The following is an 18,161-nucleotide window of genomic DNA, read 5'->3' as shown; positions in this document are numbered from 1 at the left end:
TGTTGATTTACAGCTGTGAATGGATACACTTTTGGAAGTCTACCAGGACTCACCATGTGTGCAGAAGACAAAGTGAAATGGCATCTTTTTGGTATGGGTAATGAAATTGATGTGCATGCAGCTTTCTTTCATGGACAAACTTTGACCAACAAAAACTACCGTGTTGATACAATCAATCTCTTTCCCGCCACCCTTTTTGATGCATTTATGGTGGCCCAGAACCCTGGAGAATGGATGCTTAGCTGTCAGAATCTAAACCATCTGAAAGGTAAGGTATCTTTATCTGAAATGAGCTATCAGTTAAAAAGAAAAAAGAGCCATATCTTAATTATATTTATTATTGGGGTAGTTATTTGGAATTATAATCTAAAAGCTAAATATCTTCGTATAGAGCTAAATCAACTGGCTACCTAGATTTATTCTCATGATAGTATGTATCATAATGTAATGGAAAGAATGAAAGACTGGAATATTTATAAAACTATGAAATCTGAAAATATATTCATTTCTGGAGAAGAGCAGTTGGCCCTGTGGTATAATACTGCCTTAAAGGTATAGTACTGCATATAGTTTCTCAACTTCATAAACTACCACAATATTGTAAAAACCAGAAGATGCATATATTATGTTGCAAAGAAAGCCTGGTATTTTTTTTTTTTTTTGCGTGGGTCTATCAAGTATAACCAATTTTATTGTGTATTTGAATCTAGCTGTTCTTTGGTTTAGCTTGAGAAATGCCCCCTTTGAGAAATGCCCCCTTCTGTTTAATATAAGGTAAAAAAATCATTCTTATTTCTTGAAAAATATTAATTTGTAGAACTTTCTCCTGAAGAAATTGAGTTTAATCTAGGTCTCTGTAGAGCATAGTATGTTACTTTGGCTATCAAACATAATCTCTCCTATCCAATATGACCTTGGCCATAGAAAGTCCAGCACAGCAGATATAAAGACATATTATGTAAGCGAGCAATATTATGATTATTCTATTCCTCCTTTCCACCCTATCCTACCTCTTAAAATGTCAGTAGCCTTCTGCTACATTTTTCTATAAGCTTGTCCTTTTTCTCCCATCAAAAGAACTCCCAAGTGAAATCCCACAGAAGCTGGCACTGTATATTGAAAACAACAGTACATAATATCTCTTCTCTATGCTTGAAGAAAAGCATATTCTCTAGATTCCTCTCTTTTCTTTAAACTCTGCTTGAATTTTCCATCAGGAATTTATTTACAGCTGTCTACCCTGGTTTATAAGTCAGAGTTTCTATCTGTCTATTTCTTCACTTTCTGTCTGTCATTTCATCAACTGAGTTTACGAAACAACAGAAGAAACATTGGCTCCATTAACTAGTGCCTCTTTTCTTCCATTTTTTAGCTGGCTTGCAGGCCTTTTTCCAGGTACAGGACTGTAAGAAGCCATCATCAGAGAGCAACATCCTTGGAAAACATGTCAGACACTATTACATCGCTGCTGAGGAAATCATCTGGAACTATGCACCTTCTGGTACAGACATCTTCACTAAAGAAAACCTAACAACACCTGAAAGGTGACTCAGAAAAAAAAATATTACAAAAATATATTCCCCAAGTAACCATAAAAGACTGATGTAACAATTAAAAATATAGTTGGCGCCTGAAATAAAGTAATTAGGCTGCTAACTATTTACTAAAGCATTTGGTATAAGAGTCTGAGTTTTGAGAACCATGGCTTTTGAGCTCTTAAAAGAAGATGGGGTTGGGCAGGCCATGGTGGCTCAGTGGCAGAGTTCTCACCTGCCATGATGGAGACCCAGGTTTGATTCCCAGTGCCTGCCCGTGCAAAAAAAGAAAAAGAAGATGGGGCTAAAATTTATCAGAAATGCTTAACAAAACCTAAGAAAACACTGAATAGAATTAGAGAGCTCAGTAAATTTCCTTTTCTGAAAATGTAGCATTCTATGTGTATGAAAATTATAATGATATCATGACTTTCACACTCTTATAACACAATTTTACCAAAACTTTATATTCACTCTCAGAAACAGTTCCCTTTCCAGACGTGTTCTATGCTATCCTTGCTTCCAAGCATTTACTCCTCGTAGTCCCTCTACCTACAATACTATCTCCATTTGAATCTCTGCTAGTCAGAAAGTTCTACCATCAATTTTACCCTAAATCTCACCACTTCTTTCCAACTCCCAGAACCACCCTAGACTAAGCCATGTCCATTACCCCGTATGGATGACTTCCCCAGCCTCTCAATGATTAATTCTGCTTCAGGCTTCCTTTCTTACTGTCTACTCTCCATGGAGCAGCCAAACTTGCTCAATTTTTAATTCAGATCATGCTGCTCCCCTTGTTTCCAGTCTTGGCTCACTCCCCTGAGAAACCTTACTCCTTGGAGTGGTTAACTAATTTACCCAAGGTCACACAACAAGTCAACAGATAATCCTGGCTCCATCCAGGGCTGTGAATCCTGAAGTAGGGATTTCACTCTGTGTTTATTTGCAGGCTGCTGGAACGCAAAATACCAGAACTGGAATGGCTTTTAAAAAGGGGAATTTAATAGGTTACAAGTTTATACTTCTGAGCCTATAAAAATGTCCAAACTAAGCCATCTAGGGAAAGATACCTTAATTCAAGAAAGGTTGATGGATCTGGACACCTCTGTCAGATGGGAAGTCACGTGGCTGGCGTCTGCTGGTCCCTTGCTCCTGGGCTCCATTGCTTTCAGCCTCTATTCCTGCAGGGGTTCCTCACTTTGCTTCTGCAGGGCTGGCTTTCATCTCTTGGCTTCCCTTGGCTCTCTGCAAGTTTTGGCTGGCTTAACATCTCATGGCAACATCCTCTGGGCTCCAAGCATCTCAAATATCTGTGTGTCTGTTCTCCATGTGCCTGCATCTGTGTCAGCTCTGTTGTGAAGTTTCTGTTGGCTCTGAGGCTTCTGAGGTATCTCCAAAATGTTTCCTCTTTCAAAAGATCCCAGTGAACTAATCAAGACCCACGTGGAATGGGTGGAGTCACATCTCCATCAAATCAAATATCACACCCACAACTGGGTGTGTCACATCTCAGTGTAGATAGCCTAATCAAAAGTTTCTAACCTGCAGGGTTTTTTTAATTTTTTTTTATTTTTCAGCCTCTATTCCTGCAGGGGTTCCTCACTTTGCTTCCTGCAGTTCTGAATCAGGATTAAAAGAAATGCTGCTCCCACAAAATTGGATCAGGATTAAAACATGGCTTTTGGGGGGTACATAAGACTTTCAAACCAGTGCACACTCCTACCCCACTCTGCCGTCCAGGTGCTGATGACCTTCTAAAGCTTCATTCCCAGCCCAGAAGTCTCTTGTAGATTTCAGATTTGCATTTCCATCTGCTTAACAGACACCTCCACGTGGCTGAGTCCCCTCCAATGCAACATGTCCAAAGCTAACTCACTCTGTACCCCTCAAGTCTGAGTTTCCACTCAGTGAGTGGCATCACCATCCATCAATTCGTGTGTCCAATTCCAAAACCTAAACACCATCCTCGACCTCCTCCCTCCTTCAGCAACCATCCTTCTCTCCTCAAGTCCTGCATCATTATATCCTGAACATCTCTGAAAGAAATCATCTCTCCATTCTCTTTTCCAATACCTCTGAAGCCACCACCACCTCTCACCAAGATAGCAGCCCAGCCCCCTGGCTGGTTTTCCTGACTAGCCTTGCATTCTCCAACCTGTGCTCCAAGCAGCAGCTGAAGGGATCCTCCCAAAGCTTTAATCCTGAAGGTTAGCATCTTTGAAAGGCTTCTTATTGCATGGGATGGAATGCCAAATCCTTAACGAGGTCCTCCTGCCTATCACCCATTTCTCCAAGCCTCATCCTCAGCTCCCCTGTTCTGTCCTGCGTGTTACACTCCTGCTGTATTTTCTGAGACTTCCTGCAGGCTGCTTCCTCCTCCTAAACACCCGCAATATTCTCCCCGTCACGCACTCTTCACCTTATTAGCTGTGCTTCTCCTATAGATAGTTTTAAAATAAATCCCGTTCTCTGGGAAACCTTTGCAGTCTCTCCCCATTCATTCCTCCAACCCCAGGAAAAATGTTCCATAACCCCCTGTGCTTATGACAAGGTTCTTACATTGGGTAGCTCACAGGCATGCCATGTCCATGTAGACAGAGACAGGTCCAGTCTGCTTACAGTGGTGTCATCGGCACATAGCAGTGTTCCAAGCAGAGAGCAGGTGCTCAACACATTTGCCAATAAATGAAGAGAGAAATAAGTTGCTTTGTGAAAGTTACAATAGCTTTTTAAGATTCAATCTCCTCATTTTCAAAATGAGAATAATACCAGCTCTGCTGCACTGAGTGTCTAATTTGTGCTAATACTCTAGAAACGGTAGCCACTGTCTCTAGCTATTTTAAACACCTCAGAACTTCATAAAACAGATTTTATTGTAGAACAATTCATGAACTGTCTGCTGTTGACATGGGCCCTCTTGAAATTGTTTCACTTCCCTGGAAAAAGTGAAACCTCTACCTCTTGCTTCTTCCCCCCTTAACTGAATATCCTTCTATAAAGTGGCCTCGTACGAAATGTGTCTGTGTGAGTATTAAACACAGATTACTGTAAACCGTGGATAATAATCATCTCCTCTAAACACTGGTTAGAATTTTTCTTGTCCATTAGTACATCATGTGAATACCTGCTTCCTCTTCTACTTCAACTCCAGAGCTAAATCATTTTCTTTTGGCAGCGAGTCAGTGGTATTTTTTGAACAAGGTGCTACAAGAATTGGAGGCTCTTATAAGAAGCTGGTTTACCGTGAGTACACAGATGCCTCCTTCACAAGCCGGAAGGAGAGAGGCCCTGAAGAGGAACATCTTGGCCTCCTGGGTGAGTCTGTGCAGAATATATGTGACCCCTGTACTCTCCCCACCAATTACATCAACCTCAAAAAGAAAAGAAAGTTCAGGACGTGCAGCACGATTTCTGCTAATAAACTAGGGATGTGATGGGCTCAATCCTCAATCAGATTATGGCAGTTAAATGAGTTTCCCAAATGTAAGCTACCATTAGCAAATCTTCGTTATGTAGATTTAAAAGGATTTTATTTTTCCCCTCAAAGAGGTAAGGGGAATCGTGTATTTATGTGGCCTGATTCAAGCAGATGACTAAATTGCTGACCTCTGCTCTTAGCTAATGGTGCTTTCCCTTAGAAATAAAATGCAGGCTCCTCACGAGAGGGGCTGGCTCTGTCCTAGAGACACTGCAGGCTTCCCTCGGGCAGATCTGGAGACCTGGACTTACCCAGGTGGGTAACTCAGGCAGAATAGGATAGTCGGTGAGCAAATCAGGTCTGGATTTTGAGTCTTCTCACGCTTCACCCATTAGCTGTGTGACCCTTGAAAGTTACTCAGATTTCTGTGGCTTTTCCTCTTCTGGAAAATGGGCACAATATTGGTCCCTACTTCAGTTAGTTGTTTAAAGGAGTCAGTGAGTTAATGGTTCTGAGTTAATACCCATAAACATTCACCAGATCACGGGGGAATGTCATTTTACATAGTAGCTAAAGATTTTGTAGCGGATATCTATGTTCTTATTCCATATTTAGTGACGATATTAATTTTGGTGATAGAAAATCCAAAACAGTGTTGTCCTTCACATGCAAGACAATTTGAGGTACCTGCTTGGGTGCTCAAGGTATGCAGCACTTCCCTGGCTCTGGGGACACCTATCACCCTTCTACACAAAAGAAGGCTAGGATAGATACCCCTTTTTAGTTTATGGTGTATTGGAGAGGCTGGAGGGAAGTACCTGAAACTGTTGAGCTGTGTTCCAGTAGCCTTGATTCTTGAAGATGATTGTATAAAGATATAATGTTTACAATGTGACTGTGTGATTGTGAGAACCTTGTGTCTGATGCTCCTGTTGTCCAGGGTATGGACAGATGAGTCAAAAAATATATATATGGATAAATAAATAAATAAATAATAGGGGGGATGAGGAGTAAAATAAATTGGGCAGATGGAAATACTGGTGGTCAATGAGAGGGAGGGGTAAGGGGTGTGGTACGTATGAGCTTTATCTTTTTTCTGGAGTGAAACAAATGTTCTAAAAAATGAACACGGTGATGAATACACAACTATGTGATGATATTGTGAGCCAGTAATTATACACTGTGTGTGGAATGCATGTGTGTGAAGATTTCACAATAAAAAAATATTAAAAAAAAAAAAGGTAGGGGGAGGAGAGAATAGACACTCTGAATAGTTTTGTGCAGATGTATAGAACTTATGAACTGACTCAGCCAAAAGTGTTAACAAATTTCATTAACCTGAAGCTGCAATCAAAAGCCTCCTTCTAGGCGGGCCGCGGTGGCTCAGCGGGCAAGAGTGCTTGCCTGCCGTGCCGGAGGACCCCGGTTCGATTCCCGGCCCCAGCCCATGTAAAAAACAAACAAACAAACAAAATATAATAAAACAAGAAAATGTTTAAAAATGTTTCCCTTTCTTCCTCCCTTCCTTCCTTCCATCCTTCCTTCCTTCTCTGTCTTTCCTTCCTTTAAAAAAAAAAAAAAAAAAGCCTCCTTCTACCCTTACTGGGTCAAATTAATAATGGACTTCAAAAAAAAAAAAAAACAAAAGCTTTTCATGTCACAAACAAGCATGTTGCTCCAGGGCTTCTTGCTAGAGAACAAGTCCAAAGCAAATAACCACCTTTTACATTCTGCACGTTGTATACCAAGTGACAATAACAACTCTTACTTTGTCCCCAGGTCCCATCCTATGGGCAGAAGTGGGAGACATCATGAGAGTTACCTTCCAAAATAAAGGAGCATATCCTCTCAGTATTGAGCCGACTGGGGTGAGATTCAGTAAGAACAACGAAGGCACATACTATGCCTCAGATGAAAGTGCAAGTGAGTACAGCACACTGTAACCAGTGAATGATGCCCAGTAACCCACTGAGCTGGTCTGAAAGTGCAAGCGAGTGCAGCACACTGTAACCAGTGAATGATGCCCAGTAACCCACTGAGCTGGTCTGAAAGTGCAAATGAGTGCAGCACACTGTAACCAGTGAATGATGCCCAGTAACCCACTGAGCTGGTCACTCCAGGAAACTGTCCTGCAAAACACTGAAGACAGGAACTCCTGAGAAGACTGCTCATATATCATTTCCCAGCATCATGCTGAGAGAAAATCAACCCTGCTTCCATCATTTCCAACTGGTTTATGGAATTTTGTCTAGCCTTAATTGGACAATGAATGTGAATGCTGATAGTAACTTATTTGGATTATATAGATTATACCTTTCTGGGTACTAGTTGAGTGGTTTTTAATTTTTAAAAGTACTTTGTAATTATAAAAGGATTAAATGCTCATTTCAGATTATTTGAAAAAATATAGAAAGATAAAATAAAAAATATTAATTATCCATAGTTCTATAAACAGCCAATATTATATTTTCACGTATTTCTGCCACTTTTTCCTCTGCACATAACTAAGATATATTTTAAGAGTTGTTTGAGACCGAAGCATATAAGCATACTTTCACTATAATTTTGTACTCAAATTTTCTCCTAGCATTTAAGCATTTTATAAACATAATTTTAATGATGTAAAATATTCTATCATGGGACCGTATTGGGGCATTTTTTATATATTAAGGCTAACCAATGAAGATTCGTGGCTTTGCCACCACTTGCTGTGTGACCTTGAACAGGTTATTCAGTCTCTCTGGCTTCAGTTTCCTTGAACATATAATTTGGAGATTTGAACAGTATCATTTGCAAGGTTCCCTTTAATTCTAAACTTATTTTTAGTTCAGTTTTGTTCAATAAAAATGCATCGATCATAATCTAACTAAGGTATCCATTTTAGGTGGTTAAGATTTCCATATGTTAATTGTTGAAATACTTGTAAACAAGGAAAATATTTAGCAACATAGGTTATTACTATAACAATGCAGATATTTGTAAGAACTTTCTACTTGATATTTTGAGAACATTCAGTTTTGACAGCTGATCATATGGTATCTAAGTTAATATTTAATGCTTGGAATTTAGGAACTTTGCTATCTGAATATGTGGATTTTTTTCTTTGTTGCCTCAATTTTAAATTGGTTTATGAAACTGCACAAACACAGGCTTTACAATGATTATATGAATACTTTTTTAAAAATATGCCTATGGTTAAGCTAACTAAGATATCCAGTTTTGGTGCTTCTGAAGTGTATTGTTTGTTTTCTTAAATAAAAAAAATTAACTAGAAAAAGAATCGATACAATTAATAAATTCATGGTACAGTTTAAAAAAAAGAACCCATTTGTACTGACTGGGATGACACAGTTATTTATTCTTTAAAACAATATATAGTAACTATCATTTGGAGGACAAGGTAAAAAAGAAAAAATGTATCAATCATTCCACTCCCCCATTGCCCGGTATTATTCTAACCACTGGAAATACAGAGACAAGGCTTTTCATCAAGGAAGTTAAGTTCTATTTGGGTGGGGATGGGGAAACAAAATGGATACCTTAGCTAGATTATGATCGATGCATTTTTATTGCACAATATAGCACAAGGGTGCTGGGGGAATTCTCAGAGGACTCAGGAGCACAGAAAAGAGGAGCCAATCCCAGACATATGTTTAGGAGAAGCTTTCTGGAGGAAATCACATAGGTCTCTGCACAAGCAGGATTCCATTTTAAGTCATAACCAGGAATTCAAAAGTCAATTAGTCTAGGCCAAACTCAGTCTGCTTTGCAGCTCAAATAACCACATTAAAAAACACACTTTCCCTCCCTAATGTCACCTTTCTCACAGGTACACCTCCTCCCTCAGCCTCCCATGTGGGACCCAAAGAAACATTCACCTATGAATGGACTATCCCCAAAGAGGTGGGACCTACTTATTTAGACCCTGTCTGCATAGCTAAGATGTATTATTCTGCTGTCGACCCCACCAAAGATATATATACGGGGCTTATCGGGCCGATGAAAATATGCAAGGAAGGAAGTTTACAAGCAAATGGGAAACAGGTAAGTCCAACCACAGAAAAACAAAAATGATTTTCCAATCTCTCTGAATGATTATCATCAGGGTTTTGAAGCAAGGGGATTCTATACATAATACCTTTATTGTAGTTTTTTTTTTTTTCCCTCAGGCTTATTAGTCTATATTGTGCAGTGATTCCCTGGTTAACATGATTACTCCAAAATAACTTGAAAACAGTATTTTCCCTGGAAATCCAAGGTCTTTTATGACACAATTAGACTTCAACCCACATGCATGCATGTACAAATTGTCTATTAATGATAATAATTCAATTAATATTCATTGAGTAAAATATTACTTAAAATATTTTTCAAAAATAAGAAAATGACCCTTTGGCATAGAAATAGAAGTTATCTAATCCCCATAATTTTTAAAGGAATTTTAATAATTGAAATCTATAATTACAATAGAACTAACACAATTATCAACCACACTGAAACTATTTTCCAAGTGTTTCTCACGACTAAGCTTCTAGGTTTTTGATCCCCCCCACTGTTGTTTGTATTCTCTAAAATAAATATGTTCATAAGTATCTTTAAAAATAGGGACTCTTTTGAAAATATACATATTTGTAACTATCACACCTAAAAATTATAATCATCATAAATCCTTAATAAACCAAACATGTAATCAATGTTCCCATTTCCCCAAATGTCTTATAATTGTTTTAAGTTTGTTGTTTGAATCCACACCTAAATAATGCCACACATTACAATCAGTTGATATGCTTCTTGAGTTTTTTTCTTACAGCTTTTTGGTTGCAAGAGTCATTTGTCCTGTAGAAGTTTCATATGTCTAAATCCTAGATTGCATCCATGTGGTGTCATTTACCATGTTTCTTTATCCTCTCTCTTTCCTATAAATCAGTGTCTAGATTTAAAGGCTTGGTCAGATTCTGGTTAGATTTTTTTCTTTTTTGGCAAGAATGCTTTCATATGGGATAGGAGGTACTTCTGTCAGGAAGTATATTATATATAGTTGTTTCCCAGTTGGGAATGTTATTAGCCATTAATGACCATCTCCTAGATCTATAAACAAATGAGGGGCTATAAAATGGTAATATTCTAATTCCATCCACTACTCTCCACTCCATCTCCTGCCTCTATCCTAATGACCAGGGCTGCTGCAATAAAGACTAACTGGCTTAAACAACAGGAACGTATTAGCTCAGATTTGGAGGTTTGAAGTGTGAAGTCAAGGCAACGTCAGTCTGGTCACGTTCTCTCAGGTAGCACTCTGGTGGTAGCTGGCCAGCAATCCGTAACTCAACCTCTGCTTCCATCCTATGACCATCTCTCTCTCAGCTGTCTCTTAATACCACATCCAGATTTTCCTGCTTATAAGGAATCCAGTCCTATTAGGTAAAGACTCCCCCCAGTTCAGTTCGGTCTCCCTTTAATAATCAGATCTTCAAAGATCCTTTCAACCAAAGGGTTCATACCCACAAGACTTGAAGGTTAGGACACGAGCATGTTTTAGCGGAGGACATGATTCAGTCTAGACAATAGGCATCTTTCCTTTTTTTTTTACTTTATAGTTTATTATTCTATTTTTCTTAAAGAAAGCATATGCATGTGGATATATATTCCTGTCCTTGCTTTTTTCCCCCACTTAACAATATAATCTGTTTTACATAGTATAGGATAGAGCAGTCCTCATTTCATTTTACAGCACTCCATAATGTGGAGTGACTGCTTTATACAAACAGGCCCCTGTTGACAAGTGTTTGGGTTGTTTCCAATCTTTGTTTTTACGAATAGAGCTACAATGGATAGCCTCCTTCATATGACTCTTTGTATTTTTGCCAGCATATCTTGGGGATAAATTCCTATATGTGATTTGGCTGGGTCAAAGGATAAACACATATTCAATTTGCTGGATATTGCCAAATTCTCCTCCATAGGAGTTGTGCCATTGTGTATTCCCACCAGGAATAGATGAGGTTACCTGTTTCTCCACAGACTCACCTAAAAAGTATGTTATCAAACTTAGGGATTTTCACCAATCTGATAGGAGATACTTAGTATCTCTGTAATTTTAACTTGTGTTTCTCTTATATTCAGGAAGGTTGTGCTTCTTTTCAAATGATTAAGAACAATTTCCATTTGTTTTATGGGAACCTTTCACCTTTTGAATCCGTATTTCTATCAGGCTATTTTTCCTTCACTGGTTTAGAAACTTTCTATATATCAAAAATAGAAATCCTTTGTGTGAGATATTAGTTGAAAAAATTTTCCCAAGTTTGACATTTGAATGCAATATACCTGAAGTGGTTTGACTTTTTCAAAGGGGATGTATTAAGTTACAAATTTACAATCCTAAAGCCATGAAAATCTCTGAATTAGGGTATCCAGAAAAAAATGCCTGAAAAAAGGCCAATGGCATCTGTAGTTTTTCTATCACATGGGAAGGCACATGGCTGCATCTGACCTTCTCTCCCGACTTCTGGTTTCAGCTTCTAATTCCAGTGGTTTTCTCTGTAAGCATCTGTGGGTGCTCACTTAGCTTCTCTGGGGCAGACTCTGGGTTTCATCTCTTAGCTTACAATCTCCAAATGTCTGTGTCTTAGCTTCGTCTCTCTGCTCTCTGTTGGCTCTGAGGTCTCTCTCCTTCCATGAGCTCTTTTAGGGACTCCAATAAACTAAAACCTTGAATGGATGGGGTCACATCTCTATGGATATAATCTAATCAAAAAGATCCCACCCAACAATGGGTCTGCTATTAGAAGATTGGATTAAAAGAATATGGCTTTTCTGGGGCACATAACACTTCAAACCAGCACTCCATGCAAGGTTTTTATTTTTATTAATCTTTTCCTTTATTGACTCTGGATTTTGAGTCATAGTTAGGAAAGTTGTCCCAGGTTATAAAGGAATTTTCCATATTTCCTTCATTTTTCACATTTAAATCTCTTTTCCACTTAGGATTTATCCCAGTGTACTGTTGAGGAATGGATGAAATTTATCCTTTTCTACTATTTCTATTATTTCAATACCATTTATTAAAAATTCAAACTTTCTCCCACTGATTGAATGAGAAAATTTCTGAAAATTATATGTACAGTTGGGTCTGTTTCTGGATTTTCTATTCTCCTCCATCTTTTCATGCACCAGCAATATACAATTTTAATTTATAATAGATTTTAATGACAACTAGGAGAGCCAAACCACATGGCTTTTCTCTTTCATTCTTTTAATGGCTATTTTGCTTGCTTATACTTCCTAATGAACTGTCTGGCACCAGCAAAAAGCTTGATGATGTTTTCTTGGGATTGTATTAAATGTAACACACTTATCATTAGGGAAAACAGATATCATTATGTGGTTGAGTCATCCCATCAAAGAAATGTGTTTTTTCAACAAGTTCAGGTCTATTTTTTTGGTTTTCAGGAGTCTTTTATAGTTCCCCTTAAATAGACTTTGATATTTTTTTTGTTAAGTTTGTGCTGGGATACTTTCTTTTCCTTTGGCTATTGAAAATGGTAACACTATCATTTAAATTTTTTAAATATGTAACTGAAAAAATGGTTTTCTGCCTTTGGATTCCTATTCTTTGGTCTCTGAGCTTACCTTGGGAAGGTACAAAAGGAGTCTTATGTTTATTGAATGCCCTCCAGGCATTTCCACATATATAACTTCACTGAATCTTCAGAACAACCCAAGAGGCTAAATACGGTTATTCTCCTTTATTGCAGAGGTGAAACTAATGCATGGTGGATTGAGATTTTAAAATATGAGTTTTCCTCTTTACATATTTCATCACTTCTCTTTGCAAATGAGGACACACAATGCAGGAAGGTCAAGCATTAAAAGTTCTCATTCTGGCTTTTTCACTTCCAAAGCCATGTGGCTTCAGATTATTTAATATTTCTCATGCTCATCTGAATTATCAGTAAAATGGAGACAACACCTCTTGTGCTAACCCAACTTGATGGGTTGATTTCTCTCTTGTTGACAAAAACAAATGAGATAAATATTATGTGAAAGCCCTGGGTGAACCAAATGATCTAAGCCAATGAGGAATGATTATCTTGCCTAATTGTATGCCATAAAATGCAACTTCTAAGACCTCCAGCTTATACTACTTTTCTTCTTTTAGTATACCATTTTTAAATACAAAAGTATTTCATAGACATTTAGAAAATTAACCAAATACATGGAAGTAAAAGAAATACAGCATTCCAACCTAAAAGAGGGATCACACTATATATAACATTTCTCAGTTTGCTTTGTACACATTAACAATATCATGAATATCCTTCCATAGCATAAAAAAAATCTGCTATTTCATTTTTTTATGCTGTATTGGGGGGGTTATTGCAGCACCATTTGTTGAAGTTTTGTTTGGTTGGTTTTTTGTTTGTTTGCTTGCTTGTTTGTTTTGGGAAGTGCATGGGCTGGGATTTCTACTTAACTTTGAATGAACAAAGTATTTCATATTATGAATGTATCATAAATTTTAACCAAACATTTAAACATTTAGATGGTTTTCCATTTTTTACTATTTGAGCTCTGCTGTATTTGATGCACTTTGGCATTTTTTAAAAAAACAAATTCTTATTGATAAATCTATGTTTATTTCACTGGAACAAATCCTGGAGTGGATTTGTCACAGGATCACAGACTATGCATAGTTTTAAGCATTTCATTGCTTTTCAAAATTCTCTCCATAAAGTAGCATTATTCAAACTGCAGGTCATGATCCATTTAGTGGACTGTAACCGGTGACCAGAATTTTTTTAAAAAATCAAGTATGAAAGAAAACAAGAAAAAATATCCAAGTGCATCATGTGCAGTAAAGACAAGTAGATTAATGGAATTTTATTCTTCTGGTGAGTGTGTGTGTGTGTGTGTGTGTGTGCGTGTGTGTGTGTGTGACATTGTGAAATGGACTTCTTTCTGTATATTCAAAAACTTGATAATCATTGCCATAAAGTACATGAGAGTAGCTGTTCCCCAGCTATTGTTCTACCAATATTGAGCATAGTTTTTATTTCTTACAAACTTGATAGTTGAAATACGGCATATCACTTATTTAAATTAATAATTTGATCAATAATAAGGTCTATTGAGCATTTGTACTTCTTTGTTCATTTCTTGATCATGGCAGCTATCCATTTTGACATTGTGCATCTCTTAATTAATTAATTACCTATATATTAAGCCATATGTGTGTGTGTGTATACAAACTCTTTTTGATGTATAATGCAGTTTTTTTGTTTGCCTTTTTGTATTTTTCAGTCGTTTTGGTTGGTTATTTTTGCGTGTGTGTGGTTTTTGTTCCTTGCCTGTGATGTTTCTCATCACGCAGGGGTTTATCTTGGATATCAGTCTCTTTCTTTAGGGCTCTTTGCCTTTTTTATCATGTTTGGAATGTTCGCGTCTATTCCAAGGGTACATTTATATGTATTTAGTTGGTACCTGGAAAGTCAGTGTTGCCCGCTCCTCTCGGTGCGGCCCCGCGGGCCACCCTGGCGGACCAGCGGCAGCTCCAGCGCTCGCCCCTGAAGGCGGACAAGGAGAACACGCCCCCCCTCAGTAGCACCCGTCTGGGCCGGCATGACCACAAGGAAGAGCTTCCAGGAGCCCACCCAGCCGGAGAAAACCAAGGTACCTGCCCCCACCCTAGAGGATGAACCTCTGAGGGAAAGTCCCCACCGCCTTGTCATCTTTCCTATAGAATACCATGGTATTTGGCAGACGTGTAAGAAAACCGAGGCTTCCTTTTGGACAGCTGAGGAGGTGGATCTTTCCAAGGACATTTGGCACGGGGAAGCTCTGCAGCCTGAAGGGAGAGATTTTGTATCACATGTTCTGGCCTTCTTTGTAGCAAGTGATGGCACAGGAAATGAAAACTTGGTGGAGCGATTTAGCCAAGTTCAGGTTACAGAAGCCCGCTGTGTCTATGGCTTCCAAATTGCCATGGAAAACACACATTCTGAAATGTATCGTTTCCTTATTGACCCTTACATTAAAGATGCCAAAGAAAGGGAATTTCTTGTAAATGCAATTAAACGATGCCTTGGCATAAAGAAGAAGGCAGACTGGGTTTGCGTTGGCTTGGGGACAAAGAAGCTACCTATGGAGAATGTGTCGTAGCTTTGCAGCAGGAATCTTTTTTTTCTGGCCCTTTTGCATTGATCTACTGCTCAAGAAATGAGGACTGATGCCTGGCCTCACGTTTTCCAATGAATTTATTGGCAGAGATAAGGGTTTACACTGCGACTTTGCCTGCCTCGTGTTCAAACACCTGCTTCACAAACCTTCAGAACAGAGAGTAAAGGAAATAATTATCAATGCTGTTAGGATAGAACAGGGCTTTCTTACAGAGGCCTTGCCGGGGAAGCTAATTGGAATGAATTGCACTTTAATGAGGCAGTGCATTGAATTTGTGGCAGACACACTTATGCTGGAACTGGGTTTTGGCAAGGTTTTCAGAGTAGATTATCCATTTGACTTTACAAAGAATATTTCGTTCAAAGGGAAGACCAACTTCTTTGAGAAGAGAGTAGGCGAATATCAGAGGATGGGAGTGATGTCAAGTTCAACAGAAAATTATTTTACCTTGGATGCTGACTTCTAAATGAACTGAGGATGTATCCTTGTGTTGTAGATTTCTTTTCCTTCTCAAAAAAAAAAAAATCAGCTATTTGAAAACATATCAAATGGCTACAGCACCAAAATAGCCCCATAGGAATATTTGATGGCATATTTGAAACCGTGTAGCTACGTCACAACCAATCCTTTTAATAATACTAGTGGAGTTGCCTAGAAAGGGGATATCTAAGACACAAAGCTCGTAGGGTTTTTATGAAAGATCTTGTCTGTGTTTGTTTTTTGCAAGCAGTTTGGCTGGAGGTGACTTTGCTTTGTATAGCTGTACCCACAGGAATCTTGGCTTTCGAGAGGGGAGACCCTCAAGCTAATTGGATCCAGTAAGATTGAATATCCAGTTATTTCCACAAGGCAGTTGGAACAAGTCATCCTCACTGCTTCAAAGCAGATTTTAAAGTTTACTTATTAGTTTGTATCTAAAATTGGCACTTTACATGCAAATAAACCTGTGTTGTCAAGCTAAAAAAAAAGTACTCTCTGGTACTAATTTTGAGTATGATAAGAAGTAGAGCTGTAAGAATTTTTTTTAATACAACTAGCAGATGATCTGAGCATTATTTGTTGACCAATCTATTCTTTACTCACTGATTTCAATTGTCACCTTTATCATATTCTAAATCTTATGTATATTTGCATCATTTTTCTAGGCTTTCTAGCTTGCCATATGATATATCTGTTTCAGTACTAGTGCCAAATTTTGTATTTATTACTGCTTTAAAATATTTTTAATATATGACATGTTCAACCGTTACTTCATTATTTTTCTTTGAAATTATACTTAGCTATCCTCACACATAAATTCTTCCTAATCAATTTAGCATTTATGTTAAAGATTGCCATTAGTATTTTGATTAGAATTTCATTAAAAGGATAGCTTTAGTTGGGGAAAATGAGCTCCTAATTATAGTTAGCCTTATACTCAGGAACCATTTAAGTCATCATTTTTATTGTTCAGTAAATTTTTATAGTTTTTTCCCATTAAAGTCCTCTTGTTGAGTTTATTTTTTGATTTTATGCATTATGTATTTTCTAATTACTTGTTGTCATAGAAACAAGCTGTTAAATGCTTAACGTATTTTGAAACTGGATATATTAATATGTCATTTATTAATTCAAATAATTTCCGATGGGTTCATACAAGTTCTGGCTACAAATAATGCTAAATATTTTATCCTTGCCAATATTTCAACTTTGTGCTATTTTCTTGTCTTATTATATTGGGTAGAATATGCAGAATATTGTCAAAAGATAGTGGTAATAGCCAGTGACTTTATTTTGTGCCTGATCTTAAAAATGTCTCTTTATTGTCTGTGTCATCACTTAGTATGATATTGGCAATTAGCTGATATTCCTTATTCTACTTCTAGTTTGCTGAGAATGGTTTTACATTTAAAAAATAAATCACTTGAGATTTCTGCTTTAATAGGGTTTACATTCTAGTGGCGGGAAGACGGATAAGGAAACAATGAAAATAGATAACTTCATAAAGTGAAAAGTGCTTTAAGAAAAGAAAACAAACAGGTTAATGTGATAGTGAACAGAAATCCTAGTTTAGATAAGGTGGAAGTAATATCTGAGCTGAGACCTAAGTTTCAAGACAGGAGATAGCGTTGCAAGGATTGGGGGAAGAACAAAGGGAACAGCAAGTGTCAGAGGGTCAAATTTTATAAAAACTTATTTTTAGATTTCCTTGAGATGATTATACAGTTTTCTCCTTGGAGCTATAAGCGTGACCAACTTCATTAAGGATTTCCTGATATTAAACCTTTCTTGCACGTATGGAGAGAAACCACTTGCACATGGTGGTTTTTATCTTTAACATATTTCTGGGTTCAATTTGATAGTTTTATTTAAAATTTTTCATCTTAGCTTAAATATGCCAGTAGTTTAGATTTTTGTGTTTTTTAAGGTTTAATATCATGGATCATGATTATACCAACTCTGTTAAATACATCGGGCAGATTTTCACATTTTTAACACTTTGGAAAAGTTTTACTAGAATGGAATGATCTCCTCTTTAGATATTTGAAGAACTTGCATGCAAAGCTATTTTGATTTTATGTCTTTTTAAAAAAAGACTAGTTATTTTTTGTTGTTTCTGTTTTTATTTTTAATCATTGTTTTTATTTCACCCATGGGTGAATATACACAGGTAACTTTCTGAGTTAATTTTCAGTGTTTATTTATTGTATACAATGGCCTTGATATTTCTCTTTCCCATATACACAGTTATATTCCTATCTCATTCCTAATCTGTGGTATTATGGTTCCCTCTCTTTTTTATTAGACATGTCATTTTTAGAGTTAGCGATTTTAATTTGTGGTTTAATTTATTATTTTTTGCCTTTATCTTTGTTAATTCCCTTCTTCTTTCTTCATTTCATTTTTCTAAAATATTTAGCTAATACATTTTCTTTTATTTGGTTTTGTTTAAAATAGAAAGCATTTCGGGCTGTCAGTTTAGTTATATTGCATACATTTTGACTTTCAGTGTTCTCATGGATATTAGTTACTAAATACTTAGTAATTCA

General features: G+C 37.2%; 1 protein-coding gene and 1 pseudogene across 3 annotated transcripts in view; both read left to right on the top strand.

Annotated features, from left to right (window-relative positions):
• The window catches only part of CP (ceruloplasmin), a 61,109-nt gene that overhangs the window by 16,727 nt on the left and 26,221 nt on the right, over positions 1–18,161 (top strand). For 2 of the 3 annotated variants that reach the window (XM_077160746.1, XM_077160747.1), the window contains exons 5-9: positions 14–268; positions 1,373–1,544; positions 4,714–4,853; positions 6,736–6,879; positions 8,786–9,000. In XM_077160746.1, the coding sequence (XP_077016861.1) occupies positions 14–268; positions 1,373–1,544; positions 4,714–4,853; positions 6,736–6,879; positions 8,786–9,000 (926 nt within the window). The remainder of the gene's footprint in view (positions 1–13; positions 269–1,372; positions 1,545–4,713; positions 4,854–6,735; positions 6,880–8,785; positions 9,001–18,161) is intronic. The other variant, XM_077160748.1, reaches the window with a different exon arrangement.
• On the top strand, positions 14,317–17,667 carry LOC143684074 (ribonucleoside-diphosphate reductase subunit M2 pseudogene; annotated as a pseudogene).

Source organism: Tamandua tetradactyla, chromosome 5 (genome assembly GCF_023851605.1).
Source record: "Tamandua tetradactyla isolate mTamTet1 chromosome 5, mTamTet1.pri, whole genome shotgun sequence".
Lineage (NCBI taxonomy): Eukaryota > Metazoa > Chordata > Mammalia > Pilosa > Myrmecophagidae > Tamandua > Tamandua tetradactyla.
The sequence above is the reverse complement of the archived record's forward strand: the minus strand, read 5'-3'. Positions and strand labels throughout refer to the sequence as shown.